This window comes from Pseudoliparis swirei, chromosome 11 (genome assembly GCF_029220125.1).
Source record: "Pseudoliparis swirei isolate HS2019 ecotype Mariana Trench chromosome 11, NWPU_hadal_v1, whole genome shotgun sequence".
NCBI classification, from domain to species: Eukaryota; Metazoa; Chordata; class Actinopteri; order Perciformes; family Liparidae; genus Pseudoliparis; species Pseudoliparis swirei.
Window position 1 is genome coordinate 17,668,632 of NC_079398.1, and position 20,031 is coordinate 17,688,662.

Genomic DNA, 20,031 nt, shown 5'->3' on the forward strand with positions numbered 1-20,031 from the left:
GTGTGTGTGTGTCATGGAGGACTTTTTGGTGTTGTGTGCATTTCGAGCCTCCAGCTATTGAGATGCGCGATGTTGTCGTCGTCCCCCCCCCCCCGTTTCTTCTTTGTAGGCGGTAAACACGTAACTTTGTTTTCTAGGTTTGTAAATGTTTGATTTTTTCTTTTCTTTTTTTTGTGTGCAAACAACAAAAACAGTTTAAATGTGTTTATGAACACGGTCTCATTTTAAGATACGCTGGGATGAGGAAAAAAATAAAATAATTACAAAGATGTAAACAAGCAACTGTGTACTCTAATGAGAATGAATCAACCTTTTAGCAGTAAGGAAGCTTCTCTGGTGCCTTACGAATAAAAGACGTGATTGAGAGTTTTCCCTGTCTCCTGTGAGCCTGATTATAAAAGTATGAACGGTTTAGTTTGATGGGACTCAAAAGGTTAAAGGTCATTGTTGAAATGGATGAATGTTTTTATTTTATAAGATATATTTTATTTCAAGTCAAGGAAACACGGAGAGCTTTCCTTCGCTGGAAGTGATTATAATATGACCACTTATATATAATATATTAGACACTTATTTATTTATATATTTTATTATACACATATATATAGAATTTATTATACTTATATATATAAATATTATATATATATTAGATTATATATATATTATATACCTTTCATTACTGATTGAGAAGGTATTCCTTTTAACATCGAGGGAAGGAGGGAGAGAGGAAAGAAGGTAAAAGAGCTAAGGAGGGAGAGGGAAGGATGGAGAGGGAGGGAAGGAGAGAGCGAAGGAGGGTCAGTGTTTAAAAAGGACACATCAATGTCGTCTCAATCTTCCTTAAATCATAAATCATAATTCGACCACTGATCCCGTTTCACAGTAAACCTTTCATCACTGAAGTGGAGAGAAGATTTTCTTTTTTCTTTCTTTTTCCAATCGACGCTCTAAACAACCGGTTAGTGCAACATGTAAACCAGACTTTGGTGTTTTCGTTTTTACTTTTAAAACTAGTTTTCTTTCTAGAAAATTAACCAAAACGCCAGGAAGAAAGAAAAAAGTAAGGAAGAACTTCCTCGTGGCCTCATTCCTTTGGCGCTGAGGAATCCCACAGCTGCGGCAGCAGGTCTAGACCCGACCGCGTTGTCATTGAACTGCACACGGCAGAGAATACCTCAATGCAAACAAAAGACACACACGATTTTCCTCTAAAAAGTAAGAACTCGTAGACATCACGCCGGCTAATATTTATAGAGAAGAGTACATTATGTGCAGTTTCACAACACGGTTACATCTGGAACGATAGAGGACAAAGGAAGACGGGCTCGGGAGAGGAACGGTGGGTTCACAGACACAAGAAAACCAAAATATAAAGTTATTGTCCATGGAACGTCTCCGTGTGTCTCCGGCCATCCTTTTTCCTTGGAAGGTAAGTTTGTGTACACCAACGAAGAAGAAAAACAACAAAACATCCAGAACAATGTTAACGTCACAGCATAGTGGTGATGCATTCTTTAAAAAAATCTACACTTTTCTTTTATTAGATACAGAAGTTATAAACAAAAATAAAAATGGCGCTATTCAAAGAAAATCATGTGTGTTTATAGTTACGCGGCAGGAGAAGATGTGTGAGCAGCTCCAGTGTAAGATAATAAAGTCTTATATAACACACGCAGTCTCCAAGGTCACGTCACTCTGCAAGGTCAGAAGGATTTCCTTTTGTGGTGTTGGTTGTATTTTTTATTTACAGATCTCTTTAGCGGTCTCCGCCACAAATCTGAAATGTTTGTTTCATAAAAGCAGCACAAAATTGAGGAAAAAAAACGTGATTGCACCTTTTGAACAGAACAACTCGTCACACACACACACACGCACACGCACACGCACACGCTGCTGTTCCAACAGGTTCTGGGAGTTGTAGCTGTGGCGTGGTTCTCTGAGTCCGGCCCGGGTCTCGTGAGGGCGCCCCCTGGTGGCTCCCCGCGGTGGCTCATACGGGGCCGGAGTAGGCGAAGTGGTGGTTTCCGGGCTGCGGGTCCGGCGGCTGCGGGCTCGGCTTCCGCTCCAAGTGCTCGATCTCTGCCGCGTCGGTGCGCGCGCAGAGCGCGGGGCGCTCCTTGAAGAAGTCCGACACGTAGCGGACCTACGGGAGAGGAAGGCGGGAGGGAGGGAAGAAGGAGGGAGGGAAAGAGGGAAGGAAGAAGGAAGGAAGAAGGAGGGAAGGACAGAGGGAGGGAATGAACGAGGGAGGGGAGGAAAAAGGAAGAGGGAAGGAGAGGAGAGGGCAGGAAGGAGAGGGAGGGAAGAAGAAAGGGAGAGATGGAAGGAAGCAGGGAGAGAGTGAGCGAAGGAGAGATGGAGGGAGGGAAGGAGGGGGAGGGTCAGTGTTTAAAATATTAATGTCAGGAAATATCTTGTGATCACATTAAATGAGCCGAAGGTTACAATGAAAGTAAACTTCATTTTAAATATGAGAATTAAAATTAAAAAAGAAACATGTCCAATATATATGAACAATTATTTGTTTTAAATATACAATATAAATAACTTATTTTCTTGCAAAAGGCTCTTTGTTAAGGATAAACCCAAATCATACAAAACACCCCAGAAAGAGAAGAAGACAGGAGCGTTTGCCCACTCTCATCCTGATCATCCGGGGACTTTACAAACCGGAAACGGAATCCCGTTGAGCACTAAACGGTTGCACTCACGGTGAGCACGGCGATGAGCGCCCCCTGCAGGAGCCCCACCACCACGTCGCTCCAGTGGTGCTTGTAGTCGGACACGCGCGTGTAACCCACGTAGAAGGAGAACGCGACCAGGAAGAACTGGATGGTGGGCCGCACGAGGCGCGTCCACTTGCCCTGCATCCGGGCCTGCACGTAGAGCTGCACGGCCACGCGCACACACACACACGCACGCACACAATGTTAAATAAACTTGGATACGAATTTAAACACTTTTTATTTATAGATTCCTATTTTTTATATAATTTAATGATCTCTACACAAATATAAATATGTGTTTATATATATATAACTACATATATATAAACATACAAATATATACATATAAATATGTGTGTATATATATAACTACATATATGTATGTGTGTTTGTGTATATATATCATATATATATATATATATATTAGGGCTGTCAATCGATTAAAAAAAGTAACTAATTAATCGCACATTTTGAAATTCATTAATCGCGATTAAAAGTTGTTTTTTCTTCGAAAGACTAAATCTTCTAAATGAACGAGTAATCCCTTCAGACAGCATGTATTTTAGACACTTGTTTAATTGTATTCTTTTTTAAAGACAAAACTTCACACAGAGCTGTGTTTTCAAAGAGGCTCCTACATATAAAGTGCCAGTGAGGTATTTAATATCGTGGATGATGAATTGTTTCTTCAGTGAAACATTCAGATTAGTAAACAAAGGTGTATTAGAGACCCCATTGGTCCTGTCATCTTTAACATTGAACAGCAGAACCAGTGGCCTTGGTAAACTGACTGACATTCAAATATGTAATGTTAACCCTCTGGAGTCTGGGCTCATTTTATACATTTTACAAAAAAATGTAAATTCACCTTTTAAAGGCTTTTGCATGTGACACATCCCAATGTTTCCTCCACCATTCTATCAGGGTGAGGCCCCGCCCCCCTGTAATGTTCCCTATAGCGCCAGATTACAGCAGAAGTAATGTACGGTTCTTTCCTTAAAGACGTCTTTGTTCTTTTATTAAACTAAACGTCTGTTGTTGGTCGTCTCTACAGCAGCATGTCATTCTGTCTCGACGTGTCGGTCACTCTTCTCGGCTCTCCGTCTCGCGCGCCGCAGAGCTCCATGCCGGCGTGTCTGCGAGCGCATCGGGGCGGAGCAACAACAAAAAAGTCACCTGCACCTTCCGTCCCGCGTCACCGACAAGGAGGCGGACTGCCGCGGTTTGACACTCAGAGTGCAAAAACTTCAACGCACACCGTTGCGTTAATTGCGTTAAAATAATTTAGTGCGTTAATCGCGGCCAAATTAACCGCATAGATTAACGCGTTAACGCTGACAGCCCTAATATATATATATATATATATATATACATACACACACACACACATAGACATTTATACATACATAAATATACACACACACACTCAGAAAAAAGAAGGAGAAGAAGAAGAAGAAAGATAATAAGAAGAAAGAGAGGGAGAAGAAGGAGAAAGAGAAGAAGGTGTGGGAGGAGAAGGAGAAGAAAGAGGGGGACAAGAAGAAGAAGAAGAAGAAGAATTGGTAGAGGAAGAAGAGGAGGAGGAGGAAGAACAAGAACAAAAATTAGTAGAAGAAGAAGAAGAAGAAGAAATGGACTCACCGATAAAAAGAGCATGCAGTACATCCCGAAGGACGAGTGTCCGGAGTAGAACGACAACCTGAGGAGCAGAAAGACGATTAAAACACGATTACAGGGTTTTTCCTGCATAGAGAAAATTTGGGCGCGCGCCTAAGCCGTTTTCCCGAGCGCCTATGACAAATCCCGAGCGCCTAAGGCAAAAAAAGTCCACGATGGAAAAAAACTAAAAAAACTGTGTTCATCACGTGCATGTCAGCGAATATGTTCTCAATAGTATGTTTCAAGTCGGCTACAGCCGAACCCTCGTTCTGTTTTGATTAATAGTAATCGAGTTGATTCTTGTCTGATCAATACGCAACTGTGAGGCGAATGGACAGAGCGGCCAGCTGCTGATCACTCAACAGCCCGACGTGCACCAATACACCTGGACTATTGTCAATAGGGATGCACCGATCTGATCGGCGCCGATCCATATCGGCCGATATTCCCATTATCGGTTTTGATCGGCGTTCTCAAAACGGCCGATCAAACTTGGCCGATCAGATGACATAACATCTGCGAGAACTATCAGAGACGTTTCAATCGCCGCGCACCGCAACGGTGACGATGCGCCCGGCGAGGGCCGCAGAGGTCAGAGGTCAACGAGGGGATCCTCACCACCGAGCGGCGTCCCCGTCCCCCGAGTTGAATCACTGGGTCGACTCAGCCGACTCTCACATGTCTGAGCCCCTAGAGACTGATGCTCACGGTAAACACATTCGATCAGGAGCGCGAGGGTTTTGATAAAGTTAGCGGAAGGATTCACGTAACACAACATCCGGTTTTGCAAAGTTAGCGGAAAGAACCACGTGAAACAACATCCGTTTTTCAAAATAAGATGTCGACAAATAATACACGAACATATACAAGTAAACAATGAACTGATTTTGGATCTTTATAGATCGTTTCTGAGATTTAGCTTAAATTATGCTAACATTAAAACGTTTTACTGTACCAAGGAAGAGTTTATAAAAATAAGTCAGACTTTTGTATGTTAAAAAAAGTCCTGTATATAGATTTCCCCCAGAGTTCCAGGAAATGAATAATGCAGATGTGTTCCATACATATCTGAAATCCCCTACAATAGCAATCAAACAATTTTAATGTATCAATTAGGACATTTTTCAAAGTAAAAGTCCTAAATGTTTATTGAAATCTGTAATTTCTTTAATGTTTGAGTTACTTTATATATGTATTTCCTCACATTCCTAGGCAATAATGCTACACAATAAATAGAATGCTTCAATCGACACCGTGATCGGTATTATCGGATCGGCAGATACTGATTTCAGTGATCGGTGATCGGCACCAAAAAACCTGATCGGTGCATCTCTAATTGTCAATCTATTAGCCTATCTATTTTAGCAAAATGATTTCCTCAAGCATTGCCTCCATTATTTATGGGGGGGGAAAAAATACATAGATGTCTGCTAATTACGGTGATATGGCAATACAGACCAATTTTTTTTGGGGAGCACCGAAGACCCATTTTGACCCAGGAAAAACCCTGGATTAATGACCAAATGACATCGTTACATTAACATTAAAATGATCCCGTTAGGATTTTGTTAATGAAGTTAAAATGTGACCGCTCGCTCATTTCCTCCATCACTTCCCTTTTATTCAATAATGAGAACGCCGATGTTGCCGATGCTGCGTGTTGTGCTCACCTGGACTCGGTGACGTTGCGGTGGTAGCCGGTGCAGTTGATCTGCAGCACGTAGCCGCTGCAGCTCACCGGGCCGCACACGGCCAGGAAGTTGGGCCGGGGGCGCCCGATGGTGAACTTGGCGAGGTCGGTCAGCGATTGGCTGACAGCGGCGCCGAACAGGTAGGTGCCGACCACCTTGTAGAGCGCCGACAGGTACTGGTTGAACTGGGAGTTGGAGTGTAGGCGCTTGGTGTGCACCAGGTAGGCCTCGCCCGTGGTGATCTGGGGAGCAGAGAGGAGGAGTTACAGGTGATCTGGGCAGCAGAGGGGAGGAGTTACAGGTGATCACACATTACTAACTCTGCTTTCTCCCCGGAGTCCTTGTGACTTCACGTCTCATGGGGTCATCGGACCCTATGAGACGACATAGATCCTATCTGCCTGATGGATCATCGAGGTCTGGGTCGTGGAATTCCTGCTCCTGACTACGCCACTGTCCTGTTGAGACTCCGCCCACTGTTGAGACTCCGCCCACTCCTCTCTACCTCCATCTGCCTGATGGATCGTGGAGGTCTCCATCGTGGAATATGCCTACTATGAACTATTCATACACTCTGTCGTATTCATTGAATGTATTTTAACTCTAATCTATCCTTCTGTACACATGACATCTATTGCACCTGTCCATCCTGGAGAGGGATCCTCCTCTGTTGCTCTCCTGAAGGTTTCTTCCCTTTTTTTCCCCCTGAAGGATTATTTGGGAGTTTTTCCTGATCCGATGTGAGGTTTTGGGGCAGGGATGTCTATGTGTACAGATTGTAAAGCACTCCGAGACAAATTAGTAATTTGTGAAATTGGGCGATACAAATAAACTGAATTGAATTGAATTGGATCTGGGGAGCAGAGGGGAGGAGTTACAGGTGATCTGGGAGCAGAGGGGAGGAGTTACAGGTGATTTGTGGAGCAGACGGGAGGAGTTACAGGTGATCTGGGCAGCAGAGGGGAGGAGTTACAGGTGATCTGGGAGCAGAGGAGTTACAGGTGATTTGGGGAGCAGACGGGAGGAGTTACAGGTGATTTGGTCAGCAGAGTGGAGGAGTTACAGGTGATCTGGGATCCTTTTTTGAGTGTGTTTTATGTTTTCAGAAGAAGAAGAAAAAGAAGAGGAAGAGGAAGTCGGGACTAACAATGACGATGGAGCAGAAGAAGAAGAAAAGAAGCAAAAGAACAAGAAGGAGAACGAGAAGAAGACGAAGAAGAAGTCGGGACTAATGATGACGCTAGAGCAGGTGATGAAGAAAAAGAAGAACAAGAACAGGCAGAACGAGTACAAGAATAAGATGAAGAAGAAGAAGAGACTGACGATGACGATGGAGCAGGTGATGGTGACGGCGGCCATGGCCCCGTGTGAGATGGTGTCCCTGCGGTACGGGTAGCTGATGCTCTCGTCGTGGCAGTAGATTTCTCTCTGGTACGGGCTGAACGTCAGAGTCAAGATGGCCGACGGCAGAGCGGCTGCAGGGAGTAGAGGCACAACAACAACAACAACAACAACAACCACACACAGAGATGTCAACAGGCATGTCTTTAAAGTCATATTCTGGAAAAGTCATAATTTTGAATATATACATTTAATCTTAATTTAATGCAAATTCTGATTTTGGAAATCTGAGAATATTCAAGTATTTTCTCATTAATTTTAAATGAAAGTGTGAACAGTATCTAAGTGTATAAATGACATACACATGGTTGTAGAGCCATTAATGTGTCATGTAAATAATAAATAAATACAAATATGATAGTATGCCATAGACATGTGAAAGTACATATAGTTTAATACCTCGTTTCCCAAAGTGAGGCCTGCAGACCAAGAGCGGACACTCGGAGAGAAAGAAGTGCATGCATCATATTTATATATACATTATATATATATAAAAAATATATACATTTTATATATATGTAAATACATGTATATACAGGACTGTCTCAGAAAATTAGAATATTGTGATAAAGTTCTTTATTTTCATTACAAATCAACTGTATCTCATAAAATTTTAATATTTAAAAAAGATTTATAACAGCTGAGTGTTTGTCAAGGCTCAGGAAACCTTGCAGGTGTTTCGAGTTAATTAGACAATTTGTTTAATACCCTACTAGTATACTTTTTCATGATATTCTAATATTTAGAGATAGGATATTTGAGTTTTCTGTAAACCATAATCAGCAATAAATCAGAATAAAAGGCTTGCAATATTTCAGTTGATTTGTAATGAATCCAGAATGCATGACATTTTATTTAAATTGTATATATAAATGTATATATATATAAATATATATAATTAAATATATATATATAAATGTATAGATATCTATAAATATATCTATATCAATATATATATATATATATACACAGTATATATATATATTTAAACTAGGGCTGTCAGCGTTAACGCGTTAATCTATGCGATTAATTTGGTCGCGTTAACGCACTAAAATATTTTAACGCAATTAACGCACATTTTTTTTTTTTAAACCGCGGCAGTATGGTTTGACACTGTTTCCGTTTTTAAAACAATTATTTCTCCGCGAAAATAAGGAGCATAAATCAGTTTAACTCATGGATGAATCAGTCGGGTTTCCTCCTCCGCTCCTTCCTCCCGTCTCCCCCTCTGATACACAGAGGAACGGAGGGGCGACGTGTCGGGTGACGCGGCGCTGAAAGAACTCGTCACACGAAACCTTCAACGTGATTTGTCAATCCGTTTGTCTGTCAACATTTCGGGAAAAAAACAACCAATGAACACTCAGTAAATCACAAAGGACCTCCCACCTCAAAGGTAAGGCTCATTTAGCAGCCTGTCAGTCAGAGAACCAGAGAACACGACGCGAGGACAATGAGGCTCATTTCAGAGCTGAGATTGTTCTGGAATATTTGATGTATAACACGTGGGGGTGTGTCACATGCAAAAGACTTTAAACTGTGAATTTAATTTATTTTGTAAAATGTATAAAATGCCCCCAGCCTCCAGAGGGTTAACGTGACATATGTGAATGTCAGTCAGTTACCAAGGCCACTGGTTCTGCTGCTGTTCAATGTTAAAGATGACAGGACCAATGGGGTCTCTAATGCACTTTTTTTTACTAATTTGGATGTTTCACTGAAGAAACAATTTATCATCCACGATATTAAATACCTCGCTGGCACTTTATATGTAGGAGCCTCATTGAAAACACAGCTCTGTGTGAAGTTTTGTCTTTAAAAAGAAGGAACAAACTTTTAAGCGCGATTAATCGCGATTAATTAATCGCAATTTCAAAATGTGCGATTAATTAGTTAAATTTTTTTAATCGATTGACAGCCCTAATTTAAACATCTATATAAAAATGAAGTAGGGCTGCAACAAAGAATCGATAAAATCGATAAAAATCGATTATTACAATAATTGGCAACGAATTTCATTATCGATTTGTTGTGTCGCGCAATTATTACGGCGCTCAATAAGAGTATAAAAAAAGTTGAGTTGAGCACAGAGCGGCGCAGGAGAAACAAGAGCGGAGGGAGAGGAGAGACCATAATGCTGCGTTGTGAGAGCCAATCAGCGCTGAGCTGCTCCTCTGTTGATGAATCTAATTGGCTGCTGCTGCTCACGTGGCGCTGGATGCGGAAGTCATTCACGTAGTCGGAGACATTCACGGAGCTAAGTGCGCCTACGGGTGACGTTATGAACCCAGACACCAGGACGCTACATGTCACGACATGTGTGGCATTTCCACAAGAGTATAACGTAGAAAACGTGGTTATTTATTCCGTGGCGGACAGCGGAAAATATTTTTCCACGGAGAAAGGCAACGGAGATAAGCTACGACGCCACTCGCTGTGAGCGCTGCGCTGCGCATGCAGACAACATTTAACGGAGCGGAGCAGCGCGTGCGCTCTGATCGGGCGCTCTTTTAATGAAGTATCGATACTAAAAATATGCTAAATCACATCGTTTTTAGCGTACGGGTACTCTGTTAGTATCGATACACCGTGCAGCGTTGACAGCAGCAGATGTAGCGGACTAACATTCAAGCTAACCTAACTTCCCAAACGCTGTCGACATCTGAACGCTGATTGGCCGAGACGCGACACGTCTCATCAAAGATGTTTTATTGCGAAGAGCACCACTTCACATTTTTTCCGCGTCTCACTGCAATCTCAACGGCAGCGGGCCATGTGAAAAAAATAATAAATCGGAACGCGTCTCTGATATTGTTCAGGGGGCCACATGGGGACCACTGCTCAGGAGAGGAAAGCTGTCAGTCAGTTTGTGACGGTTCATCACCATGGTGACCAGTGAACAGGGTTCATCACCATGGTGACCAGTGGATCTCCAGGACCTTTCCATGACTTTAAACCAAATTTTGTCTATACGTGACAAAGTGAGAAGATGTAGTATTTAAAATAACAATGAGAATTCCAAAGCATACCGTATATATACTGTGTAAATAAAAATGTGAATAAAACAAATTTGCATTACTTTTCCAAATATTTTGGGATTTTATTGTTTTCAATTACTTTTCTAGGCCTGCTAATAGCCATTTAAAAACTCCATGACTTTTCCAGGTTTTCCATGACCGTACGAACCCTGTTTTGAATAAAGGGTTGAAAATTAAAGTTTTTGTTTTTTTATCCGATTAATCGAAAAAATAATCAACCGATTAATCGATTATCAAAATAATCGTTAGTTGCAGCCCTAAAATGAAGTCAAAAGAAAATGGTGATATTGTTGTTAATTGTTATTCACAATGGAGGATATATAATGGATATATATATATATAAGCCTCTATATATATGCAGTTTCACGTGGAAGCGAGAGCGAAAAGATGTTTTTTTTTCTTCTTTTTTTTTCGTGCACTTTTCCCCCGACCGCACAACGGCTTCCTGACCCTACACTCGGTCATCGAGACGTGGAGAAGTATTCTCTGGAGTGAAGAGACTCTTCAGCCATCTCATTAAAGAGACTCCAGGAAACAGCTGAGAACACACAGACGGGCCCAGTGCATTAAAGTGTCATCGGTTGCTTCTAGGGGACGCACCGTGACCTTTGACCCACGTCACATGCGAAGAAAGAAAAGAAAATGCAAGTTTGCAACAACAAATTAGGGGTTTTTTCCACGTTGTTAAGTCACTTAACACTTTCTCTGCCAGTGCAAACAAAGAGGCTCATAAAACTGTCCCCTAAAGCTGAGGGGGACAATGGGCCAGTCCACCGGACCAGGGGCAGGAACCTTCAGGGCAACGCTTAAATACTTTTCCTGTTTTTTCTGAAGTGGAGGCGAGGAATGTTTTGTTGTGTCAAGCTGGGCTGTGGATCCACCGGGTCGGCGCCATCGGAGGCTCTCCGCTAACATATTGCTCCCTTCCTCCAGAGTGTGTGACGGGCCGCGCTGCACGGGAGACACAGGGACTCAGACTCAGGAAAACGGGCCCCAGGAAGGTGGTCTTGGGTCGTGGTTACCCACTGAAGGTCAATGCCCAACCTTCACCATTAGAGGTCAATGCCCAACCTTAACCATTAGAGGTCAATGCCCAACCTTCACCTTTAGAGGTCAATGACCAACCTTCACCATTAGAGGTCAATGCCCAACCTTAACCATTAGAGGTCAATGACCAACCTTCACCATTAGAGGTCAATGACCAACCACCATTAGAAGTCAATGCCCAACCTTCACCATTAGAGGTCAATGCCCAACCTTAACCATTAGAGGTCAATGCCCAACCTTCACCATTAGAGGTCAATGACCAACCTTCACCATTAGAGGTCAATGCCCAACCTTCACCATTAGAGGTCAATGACCAACCTTCACCATTAGAGGTCAATGACCAACCTTCACCATTAGAAGTCAATGCCCAACCTTCACCATTAGAGGTCAATGCCCAACCTTAACCATTAGAGGTCAATGACCAACCTTCACCATTAGAAGTCAATGCCCAACCTTAACCATTAGAGGTCAATGACCAACCTTCACCATTAGAGGTCAATGCCCAACCGTCATCCCTATAAGTCAATGCCCAACCTTCACCATTAGAGGTCAATGCCCAACCTTAACCATTAGAGGTCAATGCCCAACCTTCACCATTAGAGGTCAATGACCAACCTTCACCATTAGAGGTCAATGCCCAACCTTAACCATTAGAGGTCAATGACCAACCTTCACCATTAGAAGTCAATGCCCAACCTTCACCATTAGAGGTCAATGCCCAACCGTCATCCCTAGAAGTCAATGCCCAACCTTCACCATTAGAGGTCAATGCCCAACATTCATCCATTTAAGGTCAATGCCCAACCTTCATTATTAGAGGTCAATGCCCAACCTTCATCTCTAGAGGTCAATACCCAACCTTCATTATTAGAGGTCAATGCCCAACCTTCATCTCTAGAGGTCAATACCCAACCTTCATTATTAGAGGTCAATGCCCAACATTCATCCATTAAAGGTCAATGCCCAACCTTCACCATTAGAGGTCAATGCCCAACCTTCACCATTAGAAGTCAATGCCCAACCTTCACCATTAGAAGTCAATGCCCAACCTTCATCCCTAGAAGACAATACCCAACATTCACCATTAGAGGTCAATGCCCAACCTTCACCATTAGAGGTCAATGCCCAACCTTAACTATCTTGCGTAATTTAGGGAAGGTTATTTTAACCTGATGTTATGCGGATGTTTACTCGTCCAAAGTGTGAATTCAGTGTTTTCTCTTCTTTGCTTCCGATACGACCAACATGAATATGAATGCACGAGAAGTATGAATGAACAAAAGGAAGACGTTGAAACTGGAAATGAAAGAAAGATAAAAGCAAAGACTCCATCAGCTCCTGGACTCTGGATGTGGTTCCACTGAGTGCGATGCCTATGCATTGAAGGGCCATTAATAATCTTTAAACAACGAGCCGTTTCCCTCATTGAAGATAATTTATTTCCAACGAGAGGACGCCCTCCCCTCTCGCCCTTCACATCTCTCAAGAGTTCATTATTCCAGCAGGTCATGCGTGCCCTCCGCTTCTCTTTTGAAGAGAGGCCATTGTTTATTCTGCAGGCTGCAAGCATAACATTTAGATAAGAGGCCTCCGCTGCTGGTCGGACACAAGCCTCCGCCGGCGGCAACGCATTGTCCACTCGCGTCTCCGCCCCGGCAGAGTCGGGCTCCGGCCTTCAAAACACACACAAGCTTATTTTAACAAGTAATTTTCCCTTCGTATCAAACATGCTCCATCGACCTCTGCGGGCCCGGAGAGAGTTCCTATTATCGGAGTGTGGCCAGCTGCTTTTATCTGCTATTATTCCAGAAGGCCTCCATGTTGTTTTGGGCCTTTTCTTTATCCCCTAGGGGAGCGGTCTCCTCTCCCAGGGGCTGGGTGTGAGCCGAGAGGGACAGAGGTTCATTTCCCAGATTTACAAATATATAAATGAACTGCAGCTCTACCTTCCTGGAGTAAAATGACTCATTTGTATGTGCTGCAAAACACATTTTCTAGAGGTGTTCCGACTGTCTTTGGGGTTGATATATATATTATCTCATCATAAACTCCTCATGCTGTGTTTTAGTCGTTTAGTTACCTTTGTATCCTTCCTTTCAATGCATCATTTCCTTCTTAAACTAGTTAAAACAATCGGAGAAAGGGGAAGCTAAACTTTAAACCCAACTTTCCCGTAGGTTTCACTCCCGATACCTCGAACAGTTTCTATTGGTTCATTTCATCTCTTTTCGCTTTTCTAAACCATGAAATGAGTTCAACCTCCTTTTATAAAAGAAGAAGAAAAGAAAAGGAAAAAGTTTTCATTCTCATGAAAAAATAAGGAAAAAAGAGAGAAGGGGAACATATTGTCTTACGCTTTCACAATCTCTTCTGGAAAGAGCCCCCCTCCCCCCCTCCCCCCTTCCTATTCAACTTTGAGAAAACAAACATGCTGGAATTTGGGATCGGACACGAGGAAAAGTTAACCGTGACCTCTGACCCCAGCGGGGAAGTGGAAAGTGTTCCTGTTATTCGGCCCTTCGAGACGAGACCTCGTGAGACATCTGATGGGAAACCGGTAACCGAGGTAACCGAGGTAACCAAGGTAACCGAGCGGAAGTTCTAAAACCAGAGACAGAAAATAACTACATATTTAACTCCATCATCTTCTTCTTCTTCTTGCTCCATCTTCGGGGCTCATCGGTGTCTGTCCGCTACATAATGACCGCCATTGTTTCGTGTTAACCCCCCCCCCCCCCCCCCCCTAGAAAAGAGAAGACTTGCATCACCTCCTGTCGGGACTTTTCCTGGGAAAGTCCAACACGACACTGGATGAAGAAACAGCCTCCGACTCGAAGGCTGTTTCTTGAAAGCAGCATTACGTCATCGTTCTGGAGTCGGATTGAACTCGACCGCATCGCAGAGGAGGAGGAGGAGGAGGTCATGTTTCTGATTAATTCTCTGGGCTTTCGCAATAAATCTGGCGTGTCAGAAACAATGATGATTTCATTGGAATAGTTGACGTGAATCCAAATACTTTATTTCTGTTTCTTTCTCAACATTGAGAGACATTTTCCAAAAAAAGTTCCAGAAAAAGAATGTGACAGGCATGTGCTATGACCGTGTTTGACGGTGCGTTCGAGGCCGGTTGTTCGATTCTAAACACAAACTGTTAACGTACATAATAATAATTATTATTATAATACTTTAAACAAGTGGGATGAGGAATTGAGAGTTTTTTATTTTATTATACGGTATTGAAAAGTCCTCCTGAAACCATACACACACACGGACACACACACCTTCATTTTCACACAGGAACGCCGAAGCAGAAGTCAACAATTCCAACTTGACTTTGACACGTATTTGGCAGTCAGATACTGTGTGTGTGTGTGTGTGTGTGTGTGTGTGTATGTGTGTGTGTGTGTGTAACAACACAACAATCAGTGCTCGTCGTCAGTCACAAACACGTTGCTATAAACATGTGAAGGCTTGTAGAGCTGCATTGATACACACATGCATAAACACACCCACACACACACACAGTTTTATGAGCTGAGATTATTATTATTATTTATTCCTGGTTCCAGCTGTCCTGTTTTAGTGTTGAGTAATGTGAATGTGGGTTTGACAAAACAAGACATTTTTAAAAAGACGTCACCGTTGGACTCGTGGGAACATTTAGCGGGGCGGAGTTCACCGGCGTGCGTTACTCCCGCTCTCATTGCTGCACATGAACGCCACACACTCATTTATGCCTCTGGCAAAAGTTCTCTCTATTCCATTTAGCTATTTATCTATTAGACCAAATAATCATAATTAGAATATGTGCAACCAAAAATGTAATAATCCTTTACCACCTTCCATGGGAACCATCGTATAATAATATATTTATATAAAGATTCACACCTGGAAAATTAACATGGCTCTTTGAAACTATCTGTTGCCCCTTTTATTTACTCTGGATATATATATATATATATATATATATATAAATTAAAAAATAATTAAATCGTATATACATATATAAATTTACAAATTAAAAGAATAAATAAATAAATATATAAAAACATAAATGTATGATTGAATAAATATATATAAACATAAATATATAAATAATTATTAGGGCTGTCAGCGTTAACGCGTTAATCTATGCGATTAATTTGGCCGCGTTAACGCACTAAAATATTTTAACGCAATTAACGCACTTTTTTTTTTTTTTTTAAACCGCGGCAGTACGGTTTGACACTGTTTCCGTTTTTAAAACAATCATTTCTCCGCGAAAATAAGGAGCAGAAATCAGTTTAACTCGTGGATGAATCAGTCGGGTTTCCTCCTGCTCCTCCTTCCTCCCGTCTCCCCCTCTGATACACAGAGGAACGGAGGGGCGACGTGTCGGGACACGCGGCGCGGAAAGAACGCGACACACGAAACCTTCAACGTGATTGGTCAAACCAATGAACACCAAGTAAATCACAAAGGACCTCCCACCTCACAAGTTAGGCTCATTTAGCAGCCTGTCAGTCAGACAACCAGAGGACACGGCGCGAGGACAATGAGGCTCATTTCAGAGCTGAGATTGTTCTGGAATGTTTGATGTATAACACGTGGGGGTGTGTCACATGCAAAAGACTTTAAACGGTGAATTTAATTTATTTTGTAAAATGTATAAAATGCCCCCAGCCTCCAGAGGGTTAACGTGACATATGTGAATGTCAGTCAGTTACCAAGGCCACTGGTTCTGCTGCTGTTCAATGTTAAAGATGACAGGACCAATGGGGTCTCAATATACTTTTTTTTTTTTACTAATCTGATGTTTCACTGAAGAAACAATTTATCATCAACGATATTAAATACTTCGCTGGCACTGTATATGTAGGAGCTTCTTTGAAAACACAGCTCTGTGTGAAGTTTTGTCTTTAAAAAGAATGAACTTTTAATTGCGATTAATCGCGATTAATTAATCGCAATTTCAAAATGTGCGATTAATTAGTTTTTTTTTTTTAATCGATTGACAGCCCTAATAATTATATTTAAAAAAATAAATGTATGAATAAATACATATAAAATTAAATGTATAAATAAATAAATATAAATGTATAAATAAATATATATATAAATAAACATAAATGTGTAAATAAATAAATATATATAAAAGTAAATGTATAAATACATATACAAATAAATGTATAAATAAATACATATACACAAATAAATGTAGAAATATATAAAGTAAAAAATATATTTACAAATAGATAAATATATAAAAAATAAATGTAATAATAAATATATATATATATATATATAGATTCTAATGCAAAATTAGAAAGTGCCTGCTCCTTCGTTAAAGTAGTAAATAAGCCGTGTGCTACATTGCATGTTTTCTAACCCATTCATAATACAACAGGTAACTCTCGCTTGTTAGGGAGTGAGACATCAAAGCTCACCATAATAATTCATAATATAACAGTTCACTCTTGAGGGAGAGTGAGACATCAAAGCTCACCCATAGTTGCCGGCGTGAGGTCATCTGACTAACATGTGCATGTTCAGAATGACTGGTATTTGCTTTTTTAAGTTTTAGGAGGTTGCTGACCTGCAAACTCCCAAACTCCCTAAAGACGGCAGCCTGTTGGCTCTGGCATCGACCCCACGGACACACTGAGAATAAATCACATGGAGCCATAAAGATAACGCTGAATGATTAAGAATAAATACAAAACATAGTGTGAATCCGTCATTTCTTGGCCTCGCGTACGGACCAAAGTTCCAGAATCGTTACGAAATATATATTTTAAAAATAGACTAGCTAAAGAAAAAAGGTAAAAATTGCGAGCGTGCGTGTGTGTGTGTGTGTGTGTGTGTGTGCAGTGATAACACACAAGGGGCAGGATGGAGGTTTGACTGCAGAGGGAAGAAGAGGAAGAAATAAAACACTGAGCTGGATCTCAGGATCCATTACACTCTGGACACTGCACATTCTTGCCACGTCTCACTCTTACACACTCACGTATTACGTACTCACACACACACACACACACACACATATATTACATACTCACACATACATATATATATTACACACATACACACACACACATATATATTACATACTTACACACACACATATATTACAAACACACACACACACACACTTTTAGATTGGGGCTCCAACCTCAGTCAGTTTACTCTTCACATTCAGAAGTTTAAAGAAAACAAAGCAAAAAGGAAAAGATCAGAAATCTAGAAACGATGAAGTAACTTCTTCTTGCTCTTGAACTTACCTACTTCCTTACCTACTTCCTTAGTCACCTACTTACTCACTTCTCTACTTACTCACTCACTTAGTCAACTACTTACTCACTTCTCTACTTACTCACTCACTTCTCTCCTTACTTACTTCTCCACTTACTCACTTATTTACCTATCTACTTACTTACTGACTCACTCAAAAATTAATTGATCTCAACATACTTTCACTTTTAGAGGGCTGAAGTCTAACGACACTTCACTGAGAGGGTGAATACATGAACTGGAAGCTTAGTCAGCTGAATACATCCTTGAGTTGATGTCACTCCTTCACTCCTTATGATGAACCACTATTTAATTTGAGGTATTTTGTCCCAACGAGGAAGAACACGACCGGATCAGCTGATTATGACGAAAACATCTTTACCTTGAGAGCTCATCCCTATAGTCTGAACTCTTTTTACACACACACACACACACACACACACACACACACACACACACACACACACACACACACACACACACACACACACACACACACACACACACACACACACACACACACACACACACACACACACACACACACACACACACACACACACGCACACACACGCACACACACACACACACACGGTTCTCGTTGCCCTGCGCTGGGATTCCTTCTGGTTTGACCCTCACATGTCGCCTCTTTAAAGAAAGAAAACCTAAGAGAAGATAAACTCAGTGTGTGTGTGTGTGTGTGTGTGTGTGTCTGACGCCCTTCATCATCTCGACTACAGAACCTCCGTCGGCCTCGGAGCTGTGACACAAATACCTGGAAGATGTCAAGACTCTGTTAATGGACCCTGTCTCTGAAGTCCACGAGCGAGTTGGAACACGTTGTTTTGTTCCCCCAACAGTGTACACACACACATGTAAACACACACACGTACACATACACATGTACACACACACACACACACACACACACACACACACACACACACACACACACACACACACACACACACACACACACACACACACACACACACACACACACACACACACACACACACACACACACACACACACACACACACACTTTCCAAAACAGGATTTTAACTGTCACACAGAGAGATTCATGACGATGATCTTTGCTCTTCCCACTAAACCATTTCTTTTAAAAGAGAGGGGCCACGGGGAGCAGAGAGGACGGAATGTCCCGAAAAAAACATGCAATAAATTCACAGATTTATCAAAACAATAACAACAACAACAAACGGAAGAGAGACAGCTGTGAGATGCACACACACACTGCACTTGTGTGGTTACTTGCACACAAACAAACACGACCAGTCCAAACACTGAGTGCATCATCCGAGAGCCAGATAGGGGGGGGTCACCCAGATAGGGGGGTCATCTCTCAAACCTGGATGACTTCAATGGGGGGGGGGGGGGGGAGTCACGTGACATTTAGAGAGCAGCATTCTTCCTTCGTGTTGGGAAAGAATCGTCTTGTTTGAACAAGATAGGGGCCGATGGTGACTTGCAGAACAATCGTGAGTGAGTTACATTTATAAAAACCCGCCTCGGCATCGAGATCTTGGGTGATGACCTGAGATTGGTCTGTAAATCGCGCGTGCATGCGGGCGCGCATTGGGCAATCCCATGCACATTTAAAAAAAGTAAAAGCTTGATTTCACCACCCTTTTTTAAAATATAGTTTTGGAGTTCTTGGAGGAAATAAAATAAAAAAGAGCCGAATTAAAGCTGTGCAGTGAAAACAGTCTCCATGTTGAACGAGCCACTCACCGACAAACACACACAGCACGTCCACCGCGATCAGGATCCACTTCTTTCCCGGCTCCGTCATGTTTGCCGCGCTCTCATAAATATAAATATATATGTGTAGTTCTTTTTTTTAAAGAAGAAGAAAAGAATAAGAGTTGTGAAATTTTAGCGGAAATGCCTGGAGGAGTCACTGTGGAGGAAAGTTACTGTCGGTCGACCTGCTCGTTCTTCCGGCTCCGCTTCTCTGTGTACCTGCCCGCCCACCTGTCTGTCGGTCCACCCGTCTGTCGCTCCACCTGTCTGTCCGCCTGTCTGTGCGCTGCCTCAGGTGAGCAGCAGAGGGCTGCATGCAGCTGGGTGCGCGCTGGTCCTGCCCTGTTACGCAGGGGGGCGTTTCTCCACTTTGGGCACATCCTACTGGCTCGTGGCCTGGAGAAGGACACGCCCTCTTTCTCTCCCTGA

At 42.1% G+C, this 20,031-nt stretch overlaps 2 protein-coding genes across 7 annotated transcripts in view; one reads left to right on the top strand and one right to left on the bottom strand.

The window, feature by feature from the left end:
- The window catches only part of LOC130201187 (interferon-induced protein 44-like), a 127,584-nt gene that overhangs the window by 69,088 nt on the left and 38,465 nt on the right, over window positions 1–20,031 (top strand). The window lies entirely within an intron of this gene.
- plpp2a (phospholipid phosphatase 2a) lies at window positions 1,236–19,915 on the bottom strand. 6 transcript variants are annotated; one of them, XM_056425960.1, is made up of 7 exons: window positions 19,834–19,915; window positions 19,591–19,692; window positions 7,400–7,551; window positions 6,056–6,318; window positions 4,368–4,425; window positions 2,712–2,888; window positions 1,236–2,143 (listed from the first exon to the last, which is right to left on the bottom strand). In XM_056425960.1, exons 2-7 carry the CDS (start codon window positions 19,649–19,651, stop codon window positions 1,991–1,993), a joined length of 864 nt encoding a protein of 287 aa, XP_056281935.1. In that variant the 5' UTR covers window positions 19,652–19,692; window positions 19,834–19,915; the 3' UTR covers window positions 1,236–1,990. The 6 variants fall into 6 exon arrangements, with proteins under 6 accessions (XP_056281935.1, XP_056281939.1, XP_056281941.1 ...); XM_056425964.1 differs by having other exon boundaries at window positions 19,788–19,893; XM_056425966.1 differs by lacking the exon at window positions 19,834–19,915 and adding an exon at window positions 8,652–8,803 and having other exon boundaries at window positions 19,591–19,826.